At 33.2% G+C, this 20,179-nt stretch overlaps 1 protein-coding gene across 1 annotated transcript in view; it reads left to right on the plus strand.

Annotated features, from left to right (window-relative positions):
- Positions 1 to 20,179, plus strand: part of LOC106461620 (potassium voltage-gated channel protein eag-like) — a 143,173-nt gene that overhangs the window by 92,779 nt on the left and 30,215 nt on the right. The window contains exons 2-6 of the mRNA XM_013921462.1: positions 6,660 to 6,893; positions 13,373 to 13,501; positions 14,216 to 14,340; positions 17,816 to 18,211; positions 18,999 to 19,422. Coding sequence (XP_013776916.1) covers positions 6,660 to 6,893; positions 13,373 to 13,501; positions 14,216 to 14,340; positions 17,816 to 18,211; positions 18,999 to 19,422 — 1,308 coding nt within the window. The remainder of the gene's footprint in view (positions 1 to 6,659; positions 6,894 to 13,372; positions 13,502 to 14,215; positions 14,341 to 17,815; positions 18,212 to 18,998; positions 19,423 to 20,179) is intronic.

Raw genomic sequence — 20,179 nt, forward strand, 5'->3', positions numbered from 1 at the left:
TACTTCCTAGCAGGTAGACAAATAACTGATATTCTCGTAGCTCTATTCTTACTTCCTAGCAGGTAGACAAATAACTGATATTCTCGTAGCTCTATTCTTACTTCCTAGCAGGTAGACAAATAACTGATATTCTCGTAGCTCTATTCTTGCTTCCTAGCAGGTAGACAAATAACTGATATTCTCGTAGCTTTCCACACAGAACTAATATAAAAGGGGGAAGATACGACTTGTTAAGTTTAATTATAAAAAAAAACATTTTCTTTTTGTAAAGATTAGACGTATAAAAAGCCAGATTAAACGTAGAGTTTTCGTAATCATGTAGACTGGGACGGCAAATAAGCCCTGCTTCCCACGCGTAAGCAAAGTTCAGCAACCTTAATGTTCTTATACTTTAAAATCCTAAGTGGTTGTGTCGTAAAACAATCAGAAATTCCTGTCACTAAAACTAGATAGTCTCGTCTACTCTCTATTGGTACTACTAAACATGGCCCCAATGATTACTCCAAATAGGTAAGATTCTGATTTAAGAATAAATGTCACATCCGAATAAAACTAAATGTTTAATTAAAACACCATTTAAATAAATTTTAGTATTTAAAAATGACTTTCTAGATATCAGAGATACACAAATATTTGGATTTTTCGAGGGTTTCGAAAAATCTCTTTTGGCCTCCAATAAAATATGGATTGTTTTTGCCTTTTTACTTCGTCTAGCCATTTAAAAAATACTTCAAAGCTTCTTCAACATCTCGATATGAATTCCCTGTACAGAATGTGTATCTGACTCCTTTTAACCTTCTTACTGTAAAGTTACTCCATCTGCTGACTTACTTGGTGTAGTTTGTATTAACTATCAATATGGTGCATCATGATGACTCAGTCACTTACTTTTTACACTTACCCTAGAACCTTTCTACTTCGTCTCCGATGTCTTTGTGTACAAGGTACCAGCCAATTATATCATCTGTTTAGATTATAAACGCCATGTAAGACGACATGTAAAGGTTTATGTTATTAATGCAGATCCGGTTCTCAATTTTATTTGGAAAAGCTGACATACTTGAAACGGTTACCATTGTACTTTTGGTAATTTAATGAAAGCTTTAACATGGTATGGATGTTTTGGGGTCTTTCATTTATTTCGTTAGAAGAAAACTAAACAAAAATTCAAGTAAAAGTTTTTCATCTTATAGATATACACTATTTTCTTATTTTTTTATGTGATGGAGCTCTAAATCAAGCTATTGTCACTGTATTAGGACACGTGTTTCAAGCACTGCCACTAACCAATGACTCATTAATGTGATTCATACAGAAATGGTCTGATGCATGTGGAATATATTTCACTGATGAATAATTATATCCAAATTAAAAGATTGTTTCGTCTTATACAGACCCCTGTATTTCAGCGGTACTCTTCAGGGCTTAGTAAATTAAAAATTGACGTTCGATCTCCTCGGCGAATCTAATGCAATAGCCCTTATGTACCTTTGCGCTAAAAATAAATCTCTTTATATTCAGCAGGTCATTATTTTCAGTTGAAGTCATGTGTTATTTCAGTCATTCCTCTTCGAAAGAATGATGAGGTGATTTTACTTTGGAAAATTTAGTCTTTGTATAATAGATGACTTAACATATTATGAACTTTCTAATATGAAGGATACTTCCTTTTATATTATTACAAACTCCTGCGTACGGGGGCATAAGGATTGGATGTAAGGTTTGAACTAATAAATTAGATAAAGAATTAGTTTTATATTCACAACTACTATATTTCATCAACCATATTGTTGGAGTGAACATGCTTTGTAGTCACTGTGAGAAAAACCTATAGGTGAACTGAAGAAAAAGTGTTACGGCGCAGATAACCTTGATGCTTTGCGCTATAAAACATACAACAACCAACCAACTTTTACCTTATTTTGCTTTATTACATTTTCTAATCCCTTTCTAAATCCTCAGTGTTTGTTGATACTCTGAGTGCCTTTTGATAGATCACATTAGAAGCTCTTCCTCCATCCTGGGTCAAAATAAAGAGATTTCTTGGTTATCCTACTGTTGAACATACAACATTTGAAGAGCAAGGGGTTTACAGGTGCAGATAGCTCTGCTATATTAAAGGTCTGACTTTGTGCTTTGGTTGCCACTTTTTCTGGCAAAAATGTGAATGTTTGACATTTTAAATGAAATAATTCAAAATTACCAAGAAAAACTAAAAAAAAAGAAGAAGAAAAATTGATCAAAGACTGTGGAGTCAATGGCTAAACAAACATATTTTTGCTATGGACGTGGCCCAGAGTAGGGGCAGCCGGGTAATAACCACTCTCTAGCATGCGCTTTGGTCCAATGTATTATCCTACCAAGTTTGAATAAGATTGATCCAAAGACCATGGAGTAGATCGCGAATAAACAAACAAACAAACATTTTTTTTTTTACTTATAAGTATAAATTAGTTAGACCTGGTATGGCTTGGTGAATATGGTGCTCGATTCACAATCAATATGCTCGTCCTTTCAGCGTGGAGGCGTCATAGTGTGACGATCAGTCACACTTTTCGTTGGTAAAGAATAGCTGAAGAGTTGGCAGTAGGTGGTGTTGACTAGCTACCTTCTCTCTAATTTATAGCCCTCTAGTAGCAATCCGTTTGATGGACCGTTATCTTGCTATTTCGGTTTGAAAACAGTGGTTCTAATAGTCTCGTTTTTCATTTCTCTGATAGTAAATATCTAAAGCTTATCGTGAATAGGTTTTATTTTCTTATTGCTTCTTCTATACATTTTCTCTGCAAGACATGATTAACAGTGTTCGTTCATTTTGTACAATATAAAAACAGCTTTACAAGTTAATTACCCAAATATGTTTCTGAAAATAACTTACTACATGCCTGTTGTCTGATTTGTTACAAAATTTTGTTTTCCTCGGATTATTTAATACCTAATCATGTTATTAATACACAGTCACTCTAGAGAAATATAAATTAAGACAAAAGTATCTGTAAGCCAAGGCTACCCAACCATATACGAGCCAAGATGTAATTGTGGTGCTGTCATCTACTAGAGGGCTCTCTCCAAGATGTAATTGTGGTGCTGTCATCTACTAGAGGGCTCTCTCCAAGATGTAATTGTGGTGCTTTCATCTACCAGAGGGCTCTCTCTCCAAGATGTAATTGTTGTGCTGTCATCTACTAGAGAGCTCTCTCCATTATTCATTTCTTTTTCCAGGGTGTAATTCAAACTGTAGGTATTCACATCTATCAACCAAGCTCCTTATCATACGTTTACTCATGCAACCCACTTATATCGCTCCGACTTCCCCAAAGTGCGTAGAGCGTTTCTGCGGCAACGGGTCGTAAATATTGAATCGTTGGATTCACAGTCCGGACAAGCTAAGCTTTAGGCCACTCTTGGTCCCAGATTTGATATCAGAAAAGAAAGACTGAAATATACAAACTGAAACATTTGCCATATACTAATTTTCTAGTTGACTGTATTGTTATATGCTTATTTTATCTTAATAGCTAAATCTTAAGAATATTTCTATTCTACAAATTCTCTAAACTAATCTTTTGCAAAAAAAAAAATCGAATTATAACGAAGCTGGGAAGTTTTTTTTTTCTCAGTGAGTATTGATACTATATAATTTTTACTACTGTCTTAAAGTATCGAAAAACCAACCATGTGTAACCTTAAAACATTATTTAAAACCTGTCTTAATAGTAAAAAAAAAATAATAATAATTTACAATTGTTTTGTAGCATAACCCGAATGCATTTATTATTCTGCATTTTTTACAAAACATTTACAGATGGTTATTTTACTGTCAGTAATATATTATAGATGTGAACTTCAATATGTTTTTGCTGGAGTTTCTTTTTATACTCACCAGTATTCAACTTGATGTGTTACTTTCATTTGCTGTAAACTTGTGAATCACAATTCGAGAATTACAGATGCCCTTACAGTCAAGACGTATGTGTACAGTAAAACATGCTGAATCATTGCAAACGACAGTATTTTTACATACAGGTAGTTTTAATAGGACCAACAATTTTACTGTTTGTTAGATCAACCTTTCTTAGTTTGGGGGATATTTATAGTTACGTTATTCGGTATATGACTAAATTGTATTGTTGATTATGAAATCGTATTTAACGTAACCATCAGCAAAATAATGAATAAAATGACACAGTTTACGATTTTGTACTAAATAATAAAAAAATCTTTGTGGGTATTGCTTGGTCAATATATCTTTTATTCAGTATATAGATTATAATTTATTATAATAAAAACCAAAAATTGAATTAATTGTATAAGCGAGACTCTAGTAACTGTGCGAGATCACATTGAAAAGCTGGTTAAAATAACGGAAAATATGTGAGGCTCGTTTGTTCTAAAATTTTCCAGTCCAAAATATCATGCCTTCTAACAGACTAGCGTAAGCACATACGTATAACAAGATTAGACTAGTGCAGCAGCAAATATCTTAGTGCATTTTCTATTGATTGCTTGAAACTATAGCTTGTTTTTACGAAACTGTAACAAGATTTATTGAAGTAATTTTTTCAATACTCCTTTAGCAAACTGAACAACAACAAAAAATTTCCTAGTCGCGAATTTTCCAGAGTTTCATCTGGTTCATTTCTAGAGATTTCCTTCCTTAGGGGATGGAGCCATTAGGTTCCTATCTTCGAAACAATGAACTTACTTGTCTGTGTTTGTTCTAAATTATGTTCTCTTGTTGACCTAGCTGATCGGAAGCTGATCTTGCTCATGACTGAACATTCTTTACCGGGAACTGCATTAAGTGAGTAACTTGTATAGAGAACTGACGATAAACCAGCTAAATGTTTTTGTATTTACAGATAAAGAACTAGATAAAAACGAGTCTTTACTTTAACCATGGGCAACGTATAGATAGCTAAGAAGGAAAGAGACAAAACATTTAATTACTGGCTACAATCTTGTGGTTACAAATGGAGCATAATTATTCACAAATACCTTCGAATTTAAAGTTATTGTCACTATTTTGTCCTTTTGAATAAACTGTAAGTAAAACATTATGAATATTTCTATTGCCCCCAGTGGCACAGCGGTATGTCTGCGGACTTACAACGCTAAAATCCGGATTTCGATACCCGTGGTGGGCAGAGCACAGATAGCCCATTGTGTAGCTTTGTGCTTAATTACAAAAAAACTTTTTTATCTTATAATTTTTTAGTGTGCTTATTATTGGTATTACACGTTGTGAACACAAAATTTGATAAGTTCTCCTCATCTAGCATGAAAACTTGAGCTGTAACCCAAACACTTTGCTGCAAGAAAATACAGTTTTTCTTTATTTCAAGACGAAGTTTAGGGCTCTATGTTGAATCCTTCACCAAGACCGTATTTTCTGAAAATAGGAGAGATTTTAACATAGCGCGGTCCTTACAGAGAATCTCTTCAGCTATGAAGAATTTTGATTGGTTATTGAATTCTGTTTTGGTTTAATTTCATTAGAATGTTACACCAGATATTGCTAGTTTCTAAGCCTTGATCTCGGTTATTAATCGTTACTCTGAACACTTTTAAATTTTTCTACGTTTCCAGTGCCCTGTAGTATCGAAAATAGTGTACTTATCCCAATCAAATGAATGTCCTGTATTGTATGGTTGTTCAGCTAAGGTGGATTTTTTTAAAATGTTTTTCCACGAATGAAACATTTCCATTAGCTCTGATAATAGTGTTTCATAGTTCCTACTACGACCGACCTGCCCTCTAACAATGAAATAATTGATCGTTGATAATGTTTAATATTGCTTGGAAAATTTCATGTTTAATGTTAAAAATCAATGAAATACGTGATCGTTGATAACATTAAGCTACTTGCATAACATTGGGTCTAATGAACGTGTAAAGTTAAAATGGTTTCCTAAGCTCTTAGCTATAAGTTGGATAAGTCTTCAACACTTGATTTGAATTATATATATATAAAAATTAAGTTTTGTACTCTGAAATATTCTTTAGAGCAGCTGTTTATTTTGTAAGATTCTAACAAACTAAAATGTCATTTTAAACTTTTCTTCTAAAGCTGTTATACTGAACAAAACCACTTGTTTTTAAGAGAGTTATCTGAATAAATTATGTAGAATATATAGAACAGTCAGCCTCCTGTAAAGCTGTTTCTCAATTTTGTTACAGATCTTGACAAGTTTTAAATTTATTATATTATTTTTATATGATAAACGATGAATAGGGAAGTTGTCACTAAACTCAGAAGAAACCTAAAATAAAGTTGTTGTTTTTTGTTTTTTGAAAACTTATTGGAAATAGTTTTAGAATTATTTTGAAACATTCATAGCCAATATAAGAAAAAAATATATTATAGCATAGTTTAGGCTACATCAGATTTGACAGCTTCCACAAGTCACTGCGTTCTAGAATTTTATAAGGTTCGTTCAATTGATTATAGGACTGTTCGAACAGGATAAGGATGGATAAAGTGGGGTTTGTTTAAGCTTCTTCATTTTAAGGAATTAAGGCATCTTGATTGCATGCAAGTTGAAAATGAAAAAGGAGAAGTTTTTAGCACTTATAAAAGGACTAAATCTGAAAAACAAATATCATGGGTTTACCTGAAATTGGGTATTACATACACCCATTTCTCTCTTTTTTTTCAGCGGATTGTAGCTTCCTGTTGGGCAACGCTCAAATAGTGGATTACCCAGTAGTCTACTGCTCAGAAACATTCTGTAAAATCTCTGGTTATAACAGAGCCGAAGTGATGCAGAAGAGTTGCAGGTGCAACTTCATGTATGGGGAATTGACTGAAAAGAATACAATAGCAAAAATCGAACATACTCTCGACAACCAGGCGTTGGACCAATTCGAAATTTTACTTTATAAAAAAAATCGTAAGTACAACAGATAATTTTAAGTTATAACTTCATAATCTTATGTTGTATGTTTTATACCGGTGCTACTGACATAAAAGTATTTTATTAACCAGTCCTTTATTATCAATATACCAATTTATAATAGCACACAGAAATAAAGGTATACTTGTGATGCAAGAATTAAGTACCTTATGCGTACGTGGACTAAATGGCCAGGTCAGATATTTCAAGGGTTTAGGTATTCATACCCCTAGGGCGCTCGACTTGCAATCTTTGGGTCTTGGGTTCGAACACGCTCACCCTTTAATTCAAATTACCCGAGAAGCCGACTCTAAAATTATTTGGGATTAAAGTCGAATGAAGAAGAAGGTTTGGCTGGATTTGAATTTCGCGCAAAGCAACACGAGAGTTATCAGCGCTAACCGTCCATAATTGCCCCCAGTGGCACAGCGGTATGTCTGTGGACTTACAACGCTAGAAACCGGGTTTCGATACTCGTGGTGGGCAGAGCACAGATAGCTCTTTGTGTAGCTTTGTGCTTACCTACAAACAAACAAAACCGTCCATAATTTTGCTGTAAAAGACTAGAGGGAAGGTAGCTAGTCATCACCGCCCACCGCCAACTCTTGGGCTACTCTTTTACCAACGAATAGTGGGATTGACCATCACATTATAGCGCCCCCACGGCTGAAAGGGCGAGCATGTTTGGTGGGACGGGAATTCAAACCCGCGACCCTCAGATTGCGAGTCTAGCACCATAATCACCTGGCTATGCCGGGCCGAAGAACAAGGAGAGGCGGAGGAGGTATTGATGCCACTAATTTTGAATTACTGACTAGCGGGCAGGAAGCTAGACAGCAGTACTAGCTTCCGCAGCTTTATCTGGTTCTTTAAACCGAATATAGGAATTGGCTATCGCTTTTACTAGCTGACATTACTAATTGACATTACGTCTCGAACCTCGAGTACTTGGCTCAGCAATCCGACACTGCCCATCTGGCCCTTGATACTAAAGAAAATAAAAGGCTATGGTTTGCTATGTTGCAATGTGAACGAGAATACAAGTATTCCGAAAACTAAGCTTAGGATTATTATAGATTTAATCAAAAATCCATGTAAACAGTGAGGAAATGTATCTTATATAGAACTAGGTATGTATTGTGTAGTAATAATTTATTTATTTATGAAAGCATAAACAGGCTTAAGAAAATGTTCTGACGGCGTTAGGGTTAATTTGTTTTTTAACACAAAGCTACAAAATGGAGGGACTCCGTTGCATAACGCATGTATCTAATTTCTATTTTCAGCGTTTTAATCCACCAAAGTTACGGCTAAGCCACTTTTGGGCTCAAACCATAGGTAAATCTGATATAATATTTTGAAATTTAGTTTCCAAGCTACAACAAATGAGTTAAGCTCACTACAGCCAATCAAATTATCTATGATTGCACAAAACTCGTAAGTACTCAAGTTAATACGATTATATTAAGAAATTCCAGTGGCAGGTAAAGTATATAATTAACTTTTGTTAACATAATTAAACAAGTAATATTCTCTTGTTTTGGAGCAACATTTTAAAACCCTAATTTAAACAAGATGCGTTGTTTGAGAAATGTGTTTATGACAAAACATTATACACATTGAGTTTTTTTTACTGATTTTACTAAAAGTTAAAGTTAAGCGGTATTAACCGCTCAAATGTCCGAGTTAAACTATTTTTGGAAATAATGTGTTTTAGGGTGGCTGCAAATATTTAATTTAAATCATAATGATTTTTTTTTACAAAATTGAGATTTATAAAGAAATAGCAATAAATATGTTAGAGTTATGTTTGTTCTTACAGAATAGTGGAACAGGAGAACCTTATTTTAAATCTGGGTAAAAACCATTTAATTTATGTATTAATACTCACACATCATAACAAAATTCAACAGCAGCTAATTTTTAACTTTGTTTCTTTTTATATCTTCTAAACAGCTCAACCGCTGTAATTTTTCTTCAATATACGAACATCTGACATGCCCCTAATGTAACATTGGCTCTGATTGGTTAAACAATTATTGTGTTTTGTCCTCTGTAGTCGAATCGATAAATCTCCAAGAACCTTACGGTTCTTTTGCAAACAACATGATATATCTTTTTTTTTCACTTTCCTTGGTGTAGTCATCATAAATCCAATTATTTTTTTGCCTTTCACATTTCGCGGCAAATGTGAATTTGATTTAAAATTGAGATCTTACGAGATTCTAGCGCTCCGCATCTGTGCCATTTTATTTTGGACATATCGTGTTTTTTTTGTTGTGTGTGTGTGTGTGTATGTAATGAGCACTGGAGCGAAACGTATATCCTAGAATGGGTTTAACAAACAGCATAACTAAAGCCGTTATGTAGCGATTGGGTAAAAATGATAACGTAGATAATGTGTTTCATCGCGATATAGAAGTCCCTAAGTTGAGTTTCATAATGTAATTTCGATTTTGTGTTTTATGTACCAGTTTAACCAGTTTTACAAAATTTATAACACATAATGCTTTAAAACGGATAAAAAAGGCTAAAGATAAAAATATTAAAAACAGATAACGTCAAATTATTTCATTCATTTTGGTTATACCTTAAATTAAACATAATCGTCATGAAATCATAGCCCATCAAAAAACACCACTTTTTAAATCACGTGTACTGTTTACAGTTTTACTGTAATGAGGTTTAGGAAATTGGTAAAATAGCGTTACTAATGTTATGACACTGCGCTTTGTTTGTTTGATTGTTTGAATTTATGCACAAAGCTACACAATGGGCTATCTGTGCTCTGCCCACTACGGGTATCGAAACCCAGTTTCTAGTAGTGTAAGTCCGCAGACATCCCTCTGTGCCACTAGGGGGAGCCTAACGGTTTGTTTGTAGTTATACACAAAGCTACACAATGGGCTATCTGTGCTCTGCCCATTACGGGTATCGAAACCCAGTTTCTAGTAGTGTAAGTCCGCAGACATCCCTCTGTGCCACTAGGGGAGCCTAACGGTTTGTTTGTAGTTATACACAAAGCTACACAATGGGCTATCTGTGGGGGGCATAAAAGTATGAAATCACACCTTTTTTTTAAGCGTCCGTTAATACTGCCCCGTATTTTAAATCAGGTCTTCCGCCAAGATTAATCAAACAGAGAAGAAGAATCTTGTAAGATCCGCTTTATTTCCTATTATTACATGGATCTTAAATATAGGCGCATACAGTCGTTATTTATTAATGAGTGTCTGGTTAAAAATATGAAATCTAAAGTATAAATGTTGACAAAATAAATATCGGACTTCATACGGCCCAAACCAAATTTTGTCTTGTGCAACATGTGACATAAAGATGACATCAATGTTCGAATATCAGTTTTGTCCCGGGCTATATGTGCTCTGCCCACCACGGGTATCGAAACCCGGTTTCTAGCGTTGTAAGTCTGCAGACATACCGCTGTGCCACTGGGGGGCACTACGCTTTGTAAAATTCCAGGTAGTGTAAAAATTACTATGCCTCCTAAACTGACATTTTATTACCATGAACACAAGTGCAATTAAAGATCCATATTTATATGATAACAAATAAGAGTAATACAATATAAATAAGTTTATAATGTACGTTGACTTCCATTGTACAGATCCGTTGATTTGGGCACTATCTAACAAACAAGGACTTCGCACGTCGCGTACGTTTGAATTTAACATGATAATTATTTTGAAAGTGATATCTCAATATCATAATTGGGAGTTACAGATTCTTCGCTTGTTTTCTTTTATTATTTTTTTAATTACATACAGCTTTGAAGTACTGTCTGAATGGATCTTGTTCTGGAATATTTACTTATGATATCTATACAATAATAAACTAAACTTTAATATTCACACTTCCGGAAAATATATATGTGGCATTTTGGTACATTCTATTGAAACTACTTGACCCGTGACCTTATATAGCTGGTATAGAGGTTGTAGTTTTCTTATGGTCGATTAGTCTGATAAAAGTTTCAAGCTAACAAATAGCTGTTTTCAAAGACAATGTATTTTCTTGGTTGAACGTGAAATTTCTAAAAACATAATAATTTATGAAATATTCAAGGGGTGATCTTTAATAGGTTTGTAATAAGGTCAAACGTCGTAAACATCATACGCTCATCTCAACAGATCACACAAATATTTTATTTCAATGTTGCGGAATTATAATGAAACTCTCTATATGCAAAAATGTCAAACAAAGGTTTTAAAGTATTGTTTTTTTCCACGTGTTAACTAACGTTAAATGTCAAAATCGACAAACCTTTATCCTAACAATTAGCACTATTTCTACTTCTGATGAATTTTTTCGCGACTGGGGCTTCCCACCGTGATAATTTTGGAAAGGTAATCTATAAAATATTCACGTGCGTTTATTCTAGTAAATCAAGAGCCTTACGTTAATCGTAGTGTCGATAGGATCTGAAAGATTAATTATGTATAGGAAAGATCTTATACTTTTAAACAAACAATGACGTGTAAAATAGGTCTTTAAATATTCCAAGTCTCATGCTTTCTGTCTATAAATCTTAAACTACTTTCGATAAATCATTATTCTAAGATAAACTGTTAGATCGACATTTATCATTTGTCGTTAATGCTTGTAGCTTGCTTTGTATAGTGCAAATTTTAACATAGAAATCAACTACAGATAATTTTAATAACATTTGTGTATCATGTACCTTTTGCGTAACGTTTTATATGCTGTGAATGATTGTGATTCTGAAGGACTAATTGTTTCATGAGCTGTAGATACGTTGTATGTTTGAGAATCACGTTTCTTTAATGTCACGCAATATTTTGTAATTCCCCTAAAATTCGAAACTTGAATTGTCCATGAAATGAATTTTAGCAAATTTAGAGAGAGAGATAGTCGAGATAAAAAAGGTCATTATTTAGGTTTCGTTATCAAAACTTTTGATTTTGGTTTGTTTTTAGACGTTATACGGTGAAGCCAAAATTTGACACGCTTTGGTTACATGTTACTATTTCAACATCTTAAATAATTCAGATGATGAACCGTGGGCTTTACTCGCTGGCTTCTACAATAAAATCTAACTGGTGCAGCTGAGTATGTTCTGAAAACTCAAGACATCTAATTTGGCATTCCAAACCACCATTGTGAATAGCATATCCAGATTTAGTATATATTTTCCAGCAATGTCCAAAAAGTTTCAGCATCTGTAAAAGCAAAGTAAGTGGTTTCGGATGCCAAGGGCGTACAGAAGTTGGCGTAATACTTCAAGGAGTGTACATAAACACCTAATAAAAATAAGATCAAACCCTTTATATTACCGCTCTGAAATGACAAAATACGGGCAGCATAGAATAACAAACATGAAACTCCTTTTCTAGAGTTATTAAATGACTTCAAACTCGTTAACTACGTGTACAAAATATTCTTAAAGATAATATGGACAAATACACTGAGTAACCAGAAACCCCCATAACCTTTATATTATACCAAGAGGATTAAAATAGCTTTCAAACCAATGACAAAAGTTGATTTCGGTATGGGTAATAACACTTCCATATTTTTGTTTGTGGCGAGTTACTTAAAAACACCTGTCAGCTGGTAAATTTATGATATTTGTATAATTTAATTTACCAAATAATCTACTGATCTCAGTTCCTTCAGCAACTTGTAATCACAAAATGAGTTTTCTCATGAATATAACTTTAAATTGCAATAGGTTTAGCAATGTAGAAATGTTTTGGTTTGGTTGTTGTTAAGCACAAAGCTACAAAATTGGCCATCTGTGTTCTGCCATCCACTGGTATCGAAACCCGAATTCTAGCACAATGAACAAAGCATTGTATGTATACATACAAATCTAGAGAGGGAAGTAAGCATAGTAGCTTTAAACATAAAAATATAAAGTGTGAATCAAGTAATAAATATATTAAATATTTGTAAATATATCATTTAATATAGTGGTCGGAACACTATTTATATAATAAGCTATTTGTTACCGCAACAATCGTTATGGCTTGTTACAAGCTTGTAGAAGGCGTTCACACATTAACAATACATTATATCAAACCTTATAAGCGACTTTATTTTCAGAAAAATAGCTTCACACTAGATAAACTTTCTAGTTCATAAATTGAATAGAAAACTCGAGGGCGCTTTAATTTTGAATTTTTTTCTCGACATTTTTTCAGTGCTAAAATGCTTCTGTTGCAAAAACTTAGTCCATGAGTTTTAGAAAAAAATTGTTTAAATCTGACGATATAACGGAACAAATGAATGATCGAGAATTATATATTTGACACTTTCTTAAGCTTTTAGATAACTTAGCTGTTTTATATTTTCTTAAAACTTTTAAATCATTGAATATACCTGTTGTGAAGGTTATTTTCCGTACCTATTTGGATACTTAATAACTAAGTTTAATTTTAATATTTTTTATGATCTTGTTGGCAGAATTTATCGTTATGTTTTATACCAATTTTTAGGAACACCGTTATGGCTTCTTCTCCACATAGCACCTATAAAAAATGAAAAGGACATTGTGGTACTCTTTTTGTTGACCTTCAGAGACATTACGGCTTTGAAGCAACCCCTAGAGGACGAAACTGCCAAAAGTAGAGTTCAAAGAATTAATCGTTTTTCTTAGATATACTGATTTTAATATATAATCTTCGTGGGAGTGTGTGTGAGAGACAGATGCCTCTAAAGATGTATACATCCTAATGTCTTATGTCAGCACTTCAGTCTTCGAAAATAGCGTAACATAGAAATATAAGTATCAAATTATAAGTTACTTTAAGAGTGTACTAACTGTTTAGTTTCAAAACAATCTGTTAATGTTTTCATCTCTTTAAGCTCATTAACGACCTCGAAAATAAATATGCAAATACAATTAATGAGAAAAAACACCAGTAGTTTCACTTTTGAATTGAAAAATAACATTCCTACTTACAAACACCTTCAATGCAAACAATTTTCTGATTATCAAAGAAGAAAGACCAGAAATTAATGCAATTATTAGTTTATTGTAATTTTATTTAATATTGATATGTTTATTATAGAGCAAAACATTACAATAGGCTACCTTCGATTTGTCCATCTTGAGGAGATCGAGCCTCGAATTTTAACGGTGTAAGTCCAGAAGCTTACGGCTGAGACGCTGTGGAGATTTATGTGGTCTATCTATAATATTAAGGTTTTTACTCCTTTCCTTGCTGAATATATTGTACTTGTGAATATAATAAATATCGTTATTCTAAATATATATTTAAAACTAATTAAATTTATTTCACAGTATTTTAAGTACATTTGTTCTTATTGTCTTCTAGGCTTAAGCAAATTTGCCCGTCTAGCCAGATCGGTCACCAGGAGTCGCTCTGTCATTGTTCAACAGTTTTCCTCACACCTGCCCGTTGTAAGGTCGGAGAATGTAAAGCAAACTCAGTTGGGCCATGTAGGTTTACCATAAATGTAACATCAACTCACAGAAATATTTAGCTTTGAAACTCAATTAAAGGTTGAAAAAGTAACTATATGAGAGTAAACAACTTTGTATTTTATATTATAGTTTAAAGCAATTAGAATAGTCATAAGTTTAACTTACCAAACCTCTATAAGATTTATATGAACGTGGGCAGTAAACTTAAAGTTTTTACTTCCTTCTAAATCCCTAGCTAAACAGATGAACTCTATAATGCTGAATTATTTCCTTATAAGCTACCGCTAGACAAAAGAACACTGAAGCCTTGCTTTATTTATGTTTCCAAAGTGTGTAAATGTTCAAGTTGACACTTTTAGAAGGGAAAACACGTTTGTATTACAGAAACAAAATAATATAATCAGTTGTTTTTGTCAGACGATTTATCTTCAACATAGATCAAGTTCTTTTTCTCATCAGAATCAGAGAAAATTTGATGTAGAATATTATTCTCTCTTCTGATAAAAGGGGGAATTTTTAACTTACACAGAACATCGATATTTCTATTGTAGAAAATACATAGAACATTAATTTTACTAAATTTGAAACAAAGTGCCCTAGAATATTACCAGTTTTCTCTAATACATTTTACTGAAAATATAGTGTTACATACTAATTAATTTGAATTTGTTATTCTATATAGGATTTTATATATGAAGTCAGGAATTCAAGGACATATAAAAGAACATTATTTAAACATTCAAGAAAATGGGATTTTGATTACCACGTATAAATTCACTATTATTACATTCTCATTATAAAAACGCAATCAAAATGTTTTGAAAGTTATTTCAGAGGTAGAAGAACATTTACTGAATATGTTTCATGGGTTTTATTTATTTATAGAATAACATGAAGACAGTTGTAAAATATTTTTATAATTATTAGCTCGATTCGTCGAAAATAGATATCACGATAGTCTTTTAAGATTTCATATTCGTTTGTTTGTTTTAGCGCAATATTACATAATGGGCTATCTGTGCATTATATTATTTGTTGCTAAGCGCAAAGCTACACAATAGTCTATATTTGTTGTGCAATTGCGGGTATCAAAACCCGATTTTTGGCATACAATCTCTCATACTTACCCTGAGCTACTGGGGGCGTCTTTCAGGAATCATTGCAAATGCATTATTTAATTCTTCACAGCAAGTATTGTGTATTCATTGAATACATATTCTAGCATATCTGTTGTGAACGCCACGAAAAGCTGTCCGCAGCAAGTATTGTATATTTATCGAATACATATGCTGTATGTTTTCGTTTCTAATCATCGATCTGCTGAGCCAGACTATCTTTCTTTCTAACCGACAATTGACACAAAACGCAATTACCGTTTTATTAGTGTTTCAGTACATGATAATGACTAATTAATATATTGACCCGTAGCGGCGTAATAATTACAAGAGTCGCATCTTAGCAACGTCATCCCGTTAGACTGAGAAACAGACGTGAACAAAACGTGGCTTCCGTGATTATCAAACTACACTTGCATTTATGTTATTTTATAGTTATTATAGTTATGCTCTTAGATTCTGAAGGTAAAAAAATAGAAACTAAGAGACCTGTTAAAGAACTTTTCACTAACACTAACGCACGATTATTATTGAGAGTTCTGTTTCTCCTCACTTTTTTGTAACTTCGAAGAATCTCACAAGACTATATGTTGTAGTTAAAAAAAAACAAATAGGGTATTAAAAAATACAACAAGGGCACCAAAATATGAATTTTGATTAGCACCTAACTTTTCGTTACAAGCCTAAGAAACTTGAATTGAAGAAATGTATTGGGCTAATGATGGAATGAACTTCCTTTGTTTTCTGACTTCAATTAATTGAATTAAGTTTCATTCGTAAGTCGTCTGTAGTCCATAATAAAGATATGATGTGCTAATAAACGCAAGTACCAACATTCAAATGACAAAATAAGCTGCTATTAACATTAAAAATTAATGCAGAATCTTGTTTGTTACGAATCAATGTTAAGCTGTATAAAGAGCAAGCGAAAATGGTCTACAGAGATGGTGAAATTATCTCATTCTGACGACCTACACAACCTATACTTGAAGTATAAAGTCAAACAATGCTTATCTTAAGCTTGTCTGCATGGTAATGTCTTTAAGCAAGGCTAATGTCACAAGATCGGATACAAATACGTGTAAACATTTCAACAATATATTTTCTAACCGAGAAATTTGGCTACCATAAATGTAAAAATAACCACGCAGTGGCGCTTTAAAATTAGCACTATTCAATTTGTTACAATAATTAAAATTGAATAATTACTTGTTATCGTTTTGATGTTAATAATTTTGGTGAATAAATCATGAAGATATTTTGGTTTGTTTTGTTGTTAAGCGCAAAACTACACAAGCACTTATTTAGGCTGTGACCACCATGGATATCAAAACGCGGCTTTCTCGTCAGAAGCTCTCAGATCTGTAGCTGAGCTACTTGAGGAGTAACATAAAAATACATTACACTTTTCTAACTACCTTGAACTTGGTATACATATGAATGCAAATATTCTGATTACTTAACACTAACTAGGCTTAACCCCCGACCATTGCAGAGCATGTTAATCGACTATGTAGAAGACGAAAAATATATATAGTTATCAGATACTTCAAAAAATGAGTTGCTTCATGAAGAAGGTTTGACTGAAATACTCGTAGGCTTATTGTTGATTTATTTCTGTTTGTGTTTTTGTTTGGAATTTTAGTCCATTTCCGTCTATTTACTAACTGATGCTACAAATGTTATTATTCTGTTGGACTAGAGGTGGAGAGGACTTTGCACCAGTCTATTTGTATTTTAGTCTGAATGACTGTAGTAAAAACTTTATGTTTAGTGTTCTGTTAATGACGTGCAATCTGGAGGAATGTCAAGAAATTAATGCTTCATCAACCGTTTGTAACGAAAAGCCAAACATGGATAAAATATGTTTTAAAGAAATATCATTTAAAAAATAAAACGATAATTTTCGTACTTAATTTTCAACTGAAACCAAATTCCATTCTAACCATGAGCTAAAGTATTTTGAATAGACAAGCCTAGCCTATTTTTTAACTATCATAATTTATTTCTAGAATTCATGACGTACTTTAATTCAACGAACCTATGAATTAACAAAATAGAAATAGCCACCCAGTGGTACAGCGGCATGTCTGCTGACTTTCAACGCTAGAAACCAGGTTTCGATACCTGTGTTGGGCAGAGCACAGATAGCCTAATGTGTAGCTTTGTACTTAAACTACAAACAAAAACAAAACTTCAGAAACAATCCTCTTTCTTGAGGTTATGAAACATAACAATCAGGAATTTGATTTTCAACCGTTCTCATAAAGTTAATATTTTAGATATCATAGGACAAATGATAATTTAGACTGCTACTTTGTATTTTCACTGTGTATGAAATCATTTGTCTTAGATATATATTTTTGTCACTATAGGCAATAAGCTTGAATCCTGATGTCACACTACAGTACCGTCAAGAAGCTCCCAAAACTCCTCCACATATTTTACTCCATTACTGTGCTTTTAAGGCTACCTGGGACTGGATAATCCTCTGTTTAACATTCTACACTGCTATCATGGTGCCATACAACGTGGCTTTCAAAAGTAAAAGCAGTGAGGACGTAAGCTTTTTAGTGCTTGATAGTATTGTCGATGTTATCTTCTTTATCGACATCGTCCTCAACTTCCATACTACTTTTGTAGGACCAGGCGGAGAAGTTGTCTCCGACCCAAAAATCATCAAGATGAATTATCTGAAAAGTTGGTTCATCATCGATCTTCTGTCTTGTCTCCCCTATGATGTGTTTAACGCCTTTGACCAAGATGATGATGTAATTAACCGATTTTGTTTTGTCTGTGAAGCAATTTATGTGTCGATTTTATATTTATTTCCTTTTAAATTGGTTCTCCTTTTATGGAGGTGAATGAGCTAAATTTAGTTTTTATAATAAAGTATTACCAGAAAAATTAAAATGTTCAGATCCATCTTTTGTGTGTATGTGTGTGTAAATAGAAAGTAATTGAACCATCCCTGTAAAATACTATGCTGGTTTCTAACAATAATTTGTAATATTCTTTCTTATTTGTACTGAAAGTTATGATAATATTTGTCTGTAAAGGAATGTGAAAGTATATTATATAATACAACTATATACATATATATATATGTTACATACATAATTCTTTTAATTATTATTTTACAAATTTCATATGAGAGATGTGTAAAAATGACGCAAGTCAACTGTCAGGAGGCTTTATGCTCAATACGAGAACCCTGTCGCCAAACTGGGCGTACTGTGGCTAGAAATATATATATATATATATATATATATATATATGCTGTATATATGTATGTACTGATTTAAATTCTGTAATGGACTTAGATAAGAAGAATGTCGAATAATATCTGCAACCAAGTGTGATATATATAAAAAATATTAGGCTTAATGTTTTCTTTACTTTTCCAGCTTTCGATCGCACTGCAACTTTATATTACATAATACTGTGAATACACCATTGATATTAATTATTATTAGTAGTGTTTACTGACTGTGTACATGTTAAGTAAAATGTATGTCCTGTTGCGCTTCACTCATCGCAGTTTGATTTTGTAAACAGAGTATTGGAAGCCTCTTCAGTGCTTTAAAAGTTGTAAGACTGCTCAGACTTGGAAGAGTTGTACGTAAACTGGACCGTTACTTGGAGTACGGGGCCGCCATGTTGATTCTTCTGCTGTGTTTCTACATGCTAGTGGCTCATTGGTTGGCTTGCATTTGGTACAGTCTTGGTCGTAGTGACGCAGAAAATGGGTTTGTTTATAGTTGGTTATGGAAACTCTCGAACGTTACCCAAGCACCTTTTTACTTTCACGTTTCGAACGAATCTTTTGAAACTGAATTGGTTGGAGGACCTCCAAGGGGTACCATGTACGTTACTGGCCTTTATTACACTATGACGTGCATGACAAGTGTTGGATTTGGAAACGTTGCAGCAGAAACCGACAACGAAAAAGCTTTTACCATATGTATGATGATAATAGGAGGTAAATAAGTTTATTACTTTACAATGTACATTTTATAATGAAATTGGTATTAATAACATTTTTAGCAGTGTAGATTGTATTTATAAGCATTTGTGTGTGTGTGAGAGAGAGAGAGAGCGTGGATTATCTGCATAAAGTTTGGAGGTGCAAAACATTTCAGTTGCTTCATTGAGGTCTTTATAAACTCACATGAACACGGCAAGCTTAGTGATCTGATAAGAGTATCAGCACAGAACAGTAAATTGGTCCACAGCAATGTTCTGCACAGGTGCAGTCCATAGAAGATTGAATACCATTACTACATCAACTCGACCACTCGAGATACTTATCAGTTCTGGGAAGTTAAATACATCAGAATCTTAATCGTAAAATATATTGTTGGAAATATATTTGAGTATTCAATTTAATAGAAACATTATGGAAGTACTTGTCTGAGAAATAAAGCAAAAACAAAATTAATCGACTCAACTCAGAGACGTACTTAAATTTTTCCCTCAGTGACAACAATCAACGAAATACGGTATCTGCTTGATTTAAGTGTCGGGTAATAATATGACAAACATTAAAAAAATCACAAGGAATTGTAAATTTTTAGATTTTGCCAATCATTTTACAATACAGTACAACATCAATTTACAATGTGGTTTCTAGTTGTTGTTTTTTTTCTGAATAATCCATTCTGCCCCACACCTCGGTGGCTAAGAAACACGCTTGAGGGCTTATGTAGTTAAAATTGAGAATTCGATTTCTGCGGTTG

The sequence above is a fragment of the Limulus polyphemus genome, unplaced genomic scaffold, assembly GCF_000517525.1.
Source record: "Limulus polyphemus unplaced genomic scaffold, Limulus_polyphemus-2.1.2 Scaffold40, whole genome shotgun sequence".
In the NCBI taxonomy this organism is placed as follows: domain Eukaryota; kingdom Metazoa; phylum Arthropoda; class Merostomata; order Xiphosura; family Limulidae; genus Limulus; species Limulus polyphemus.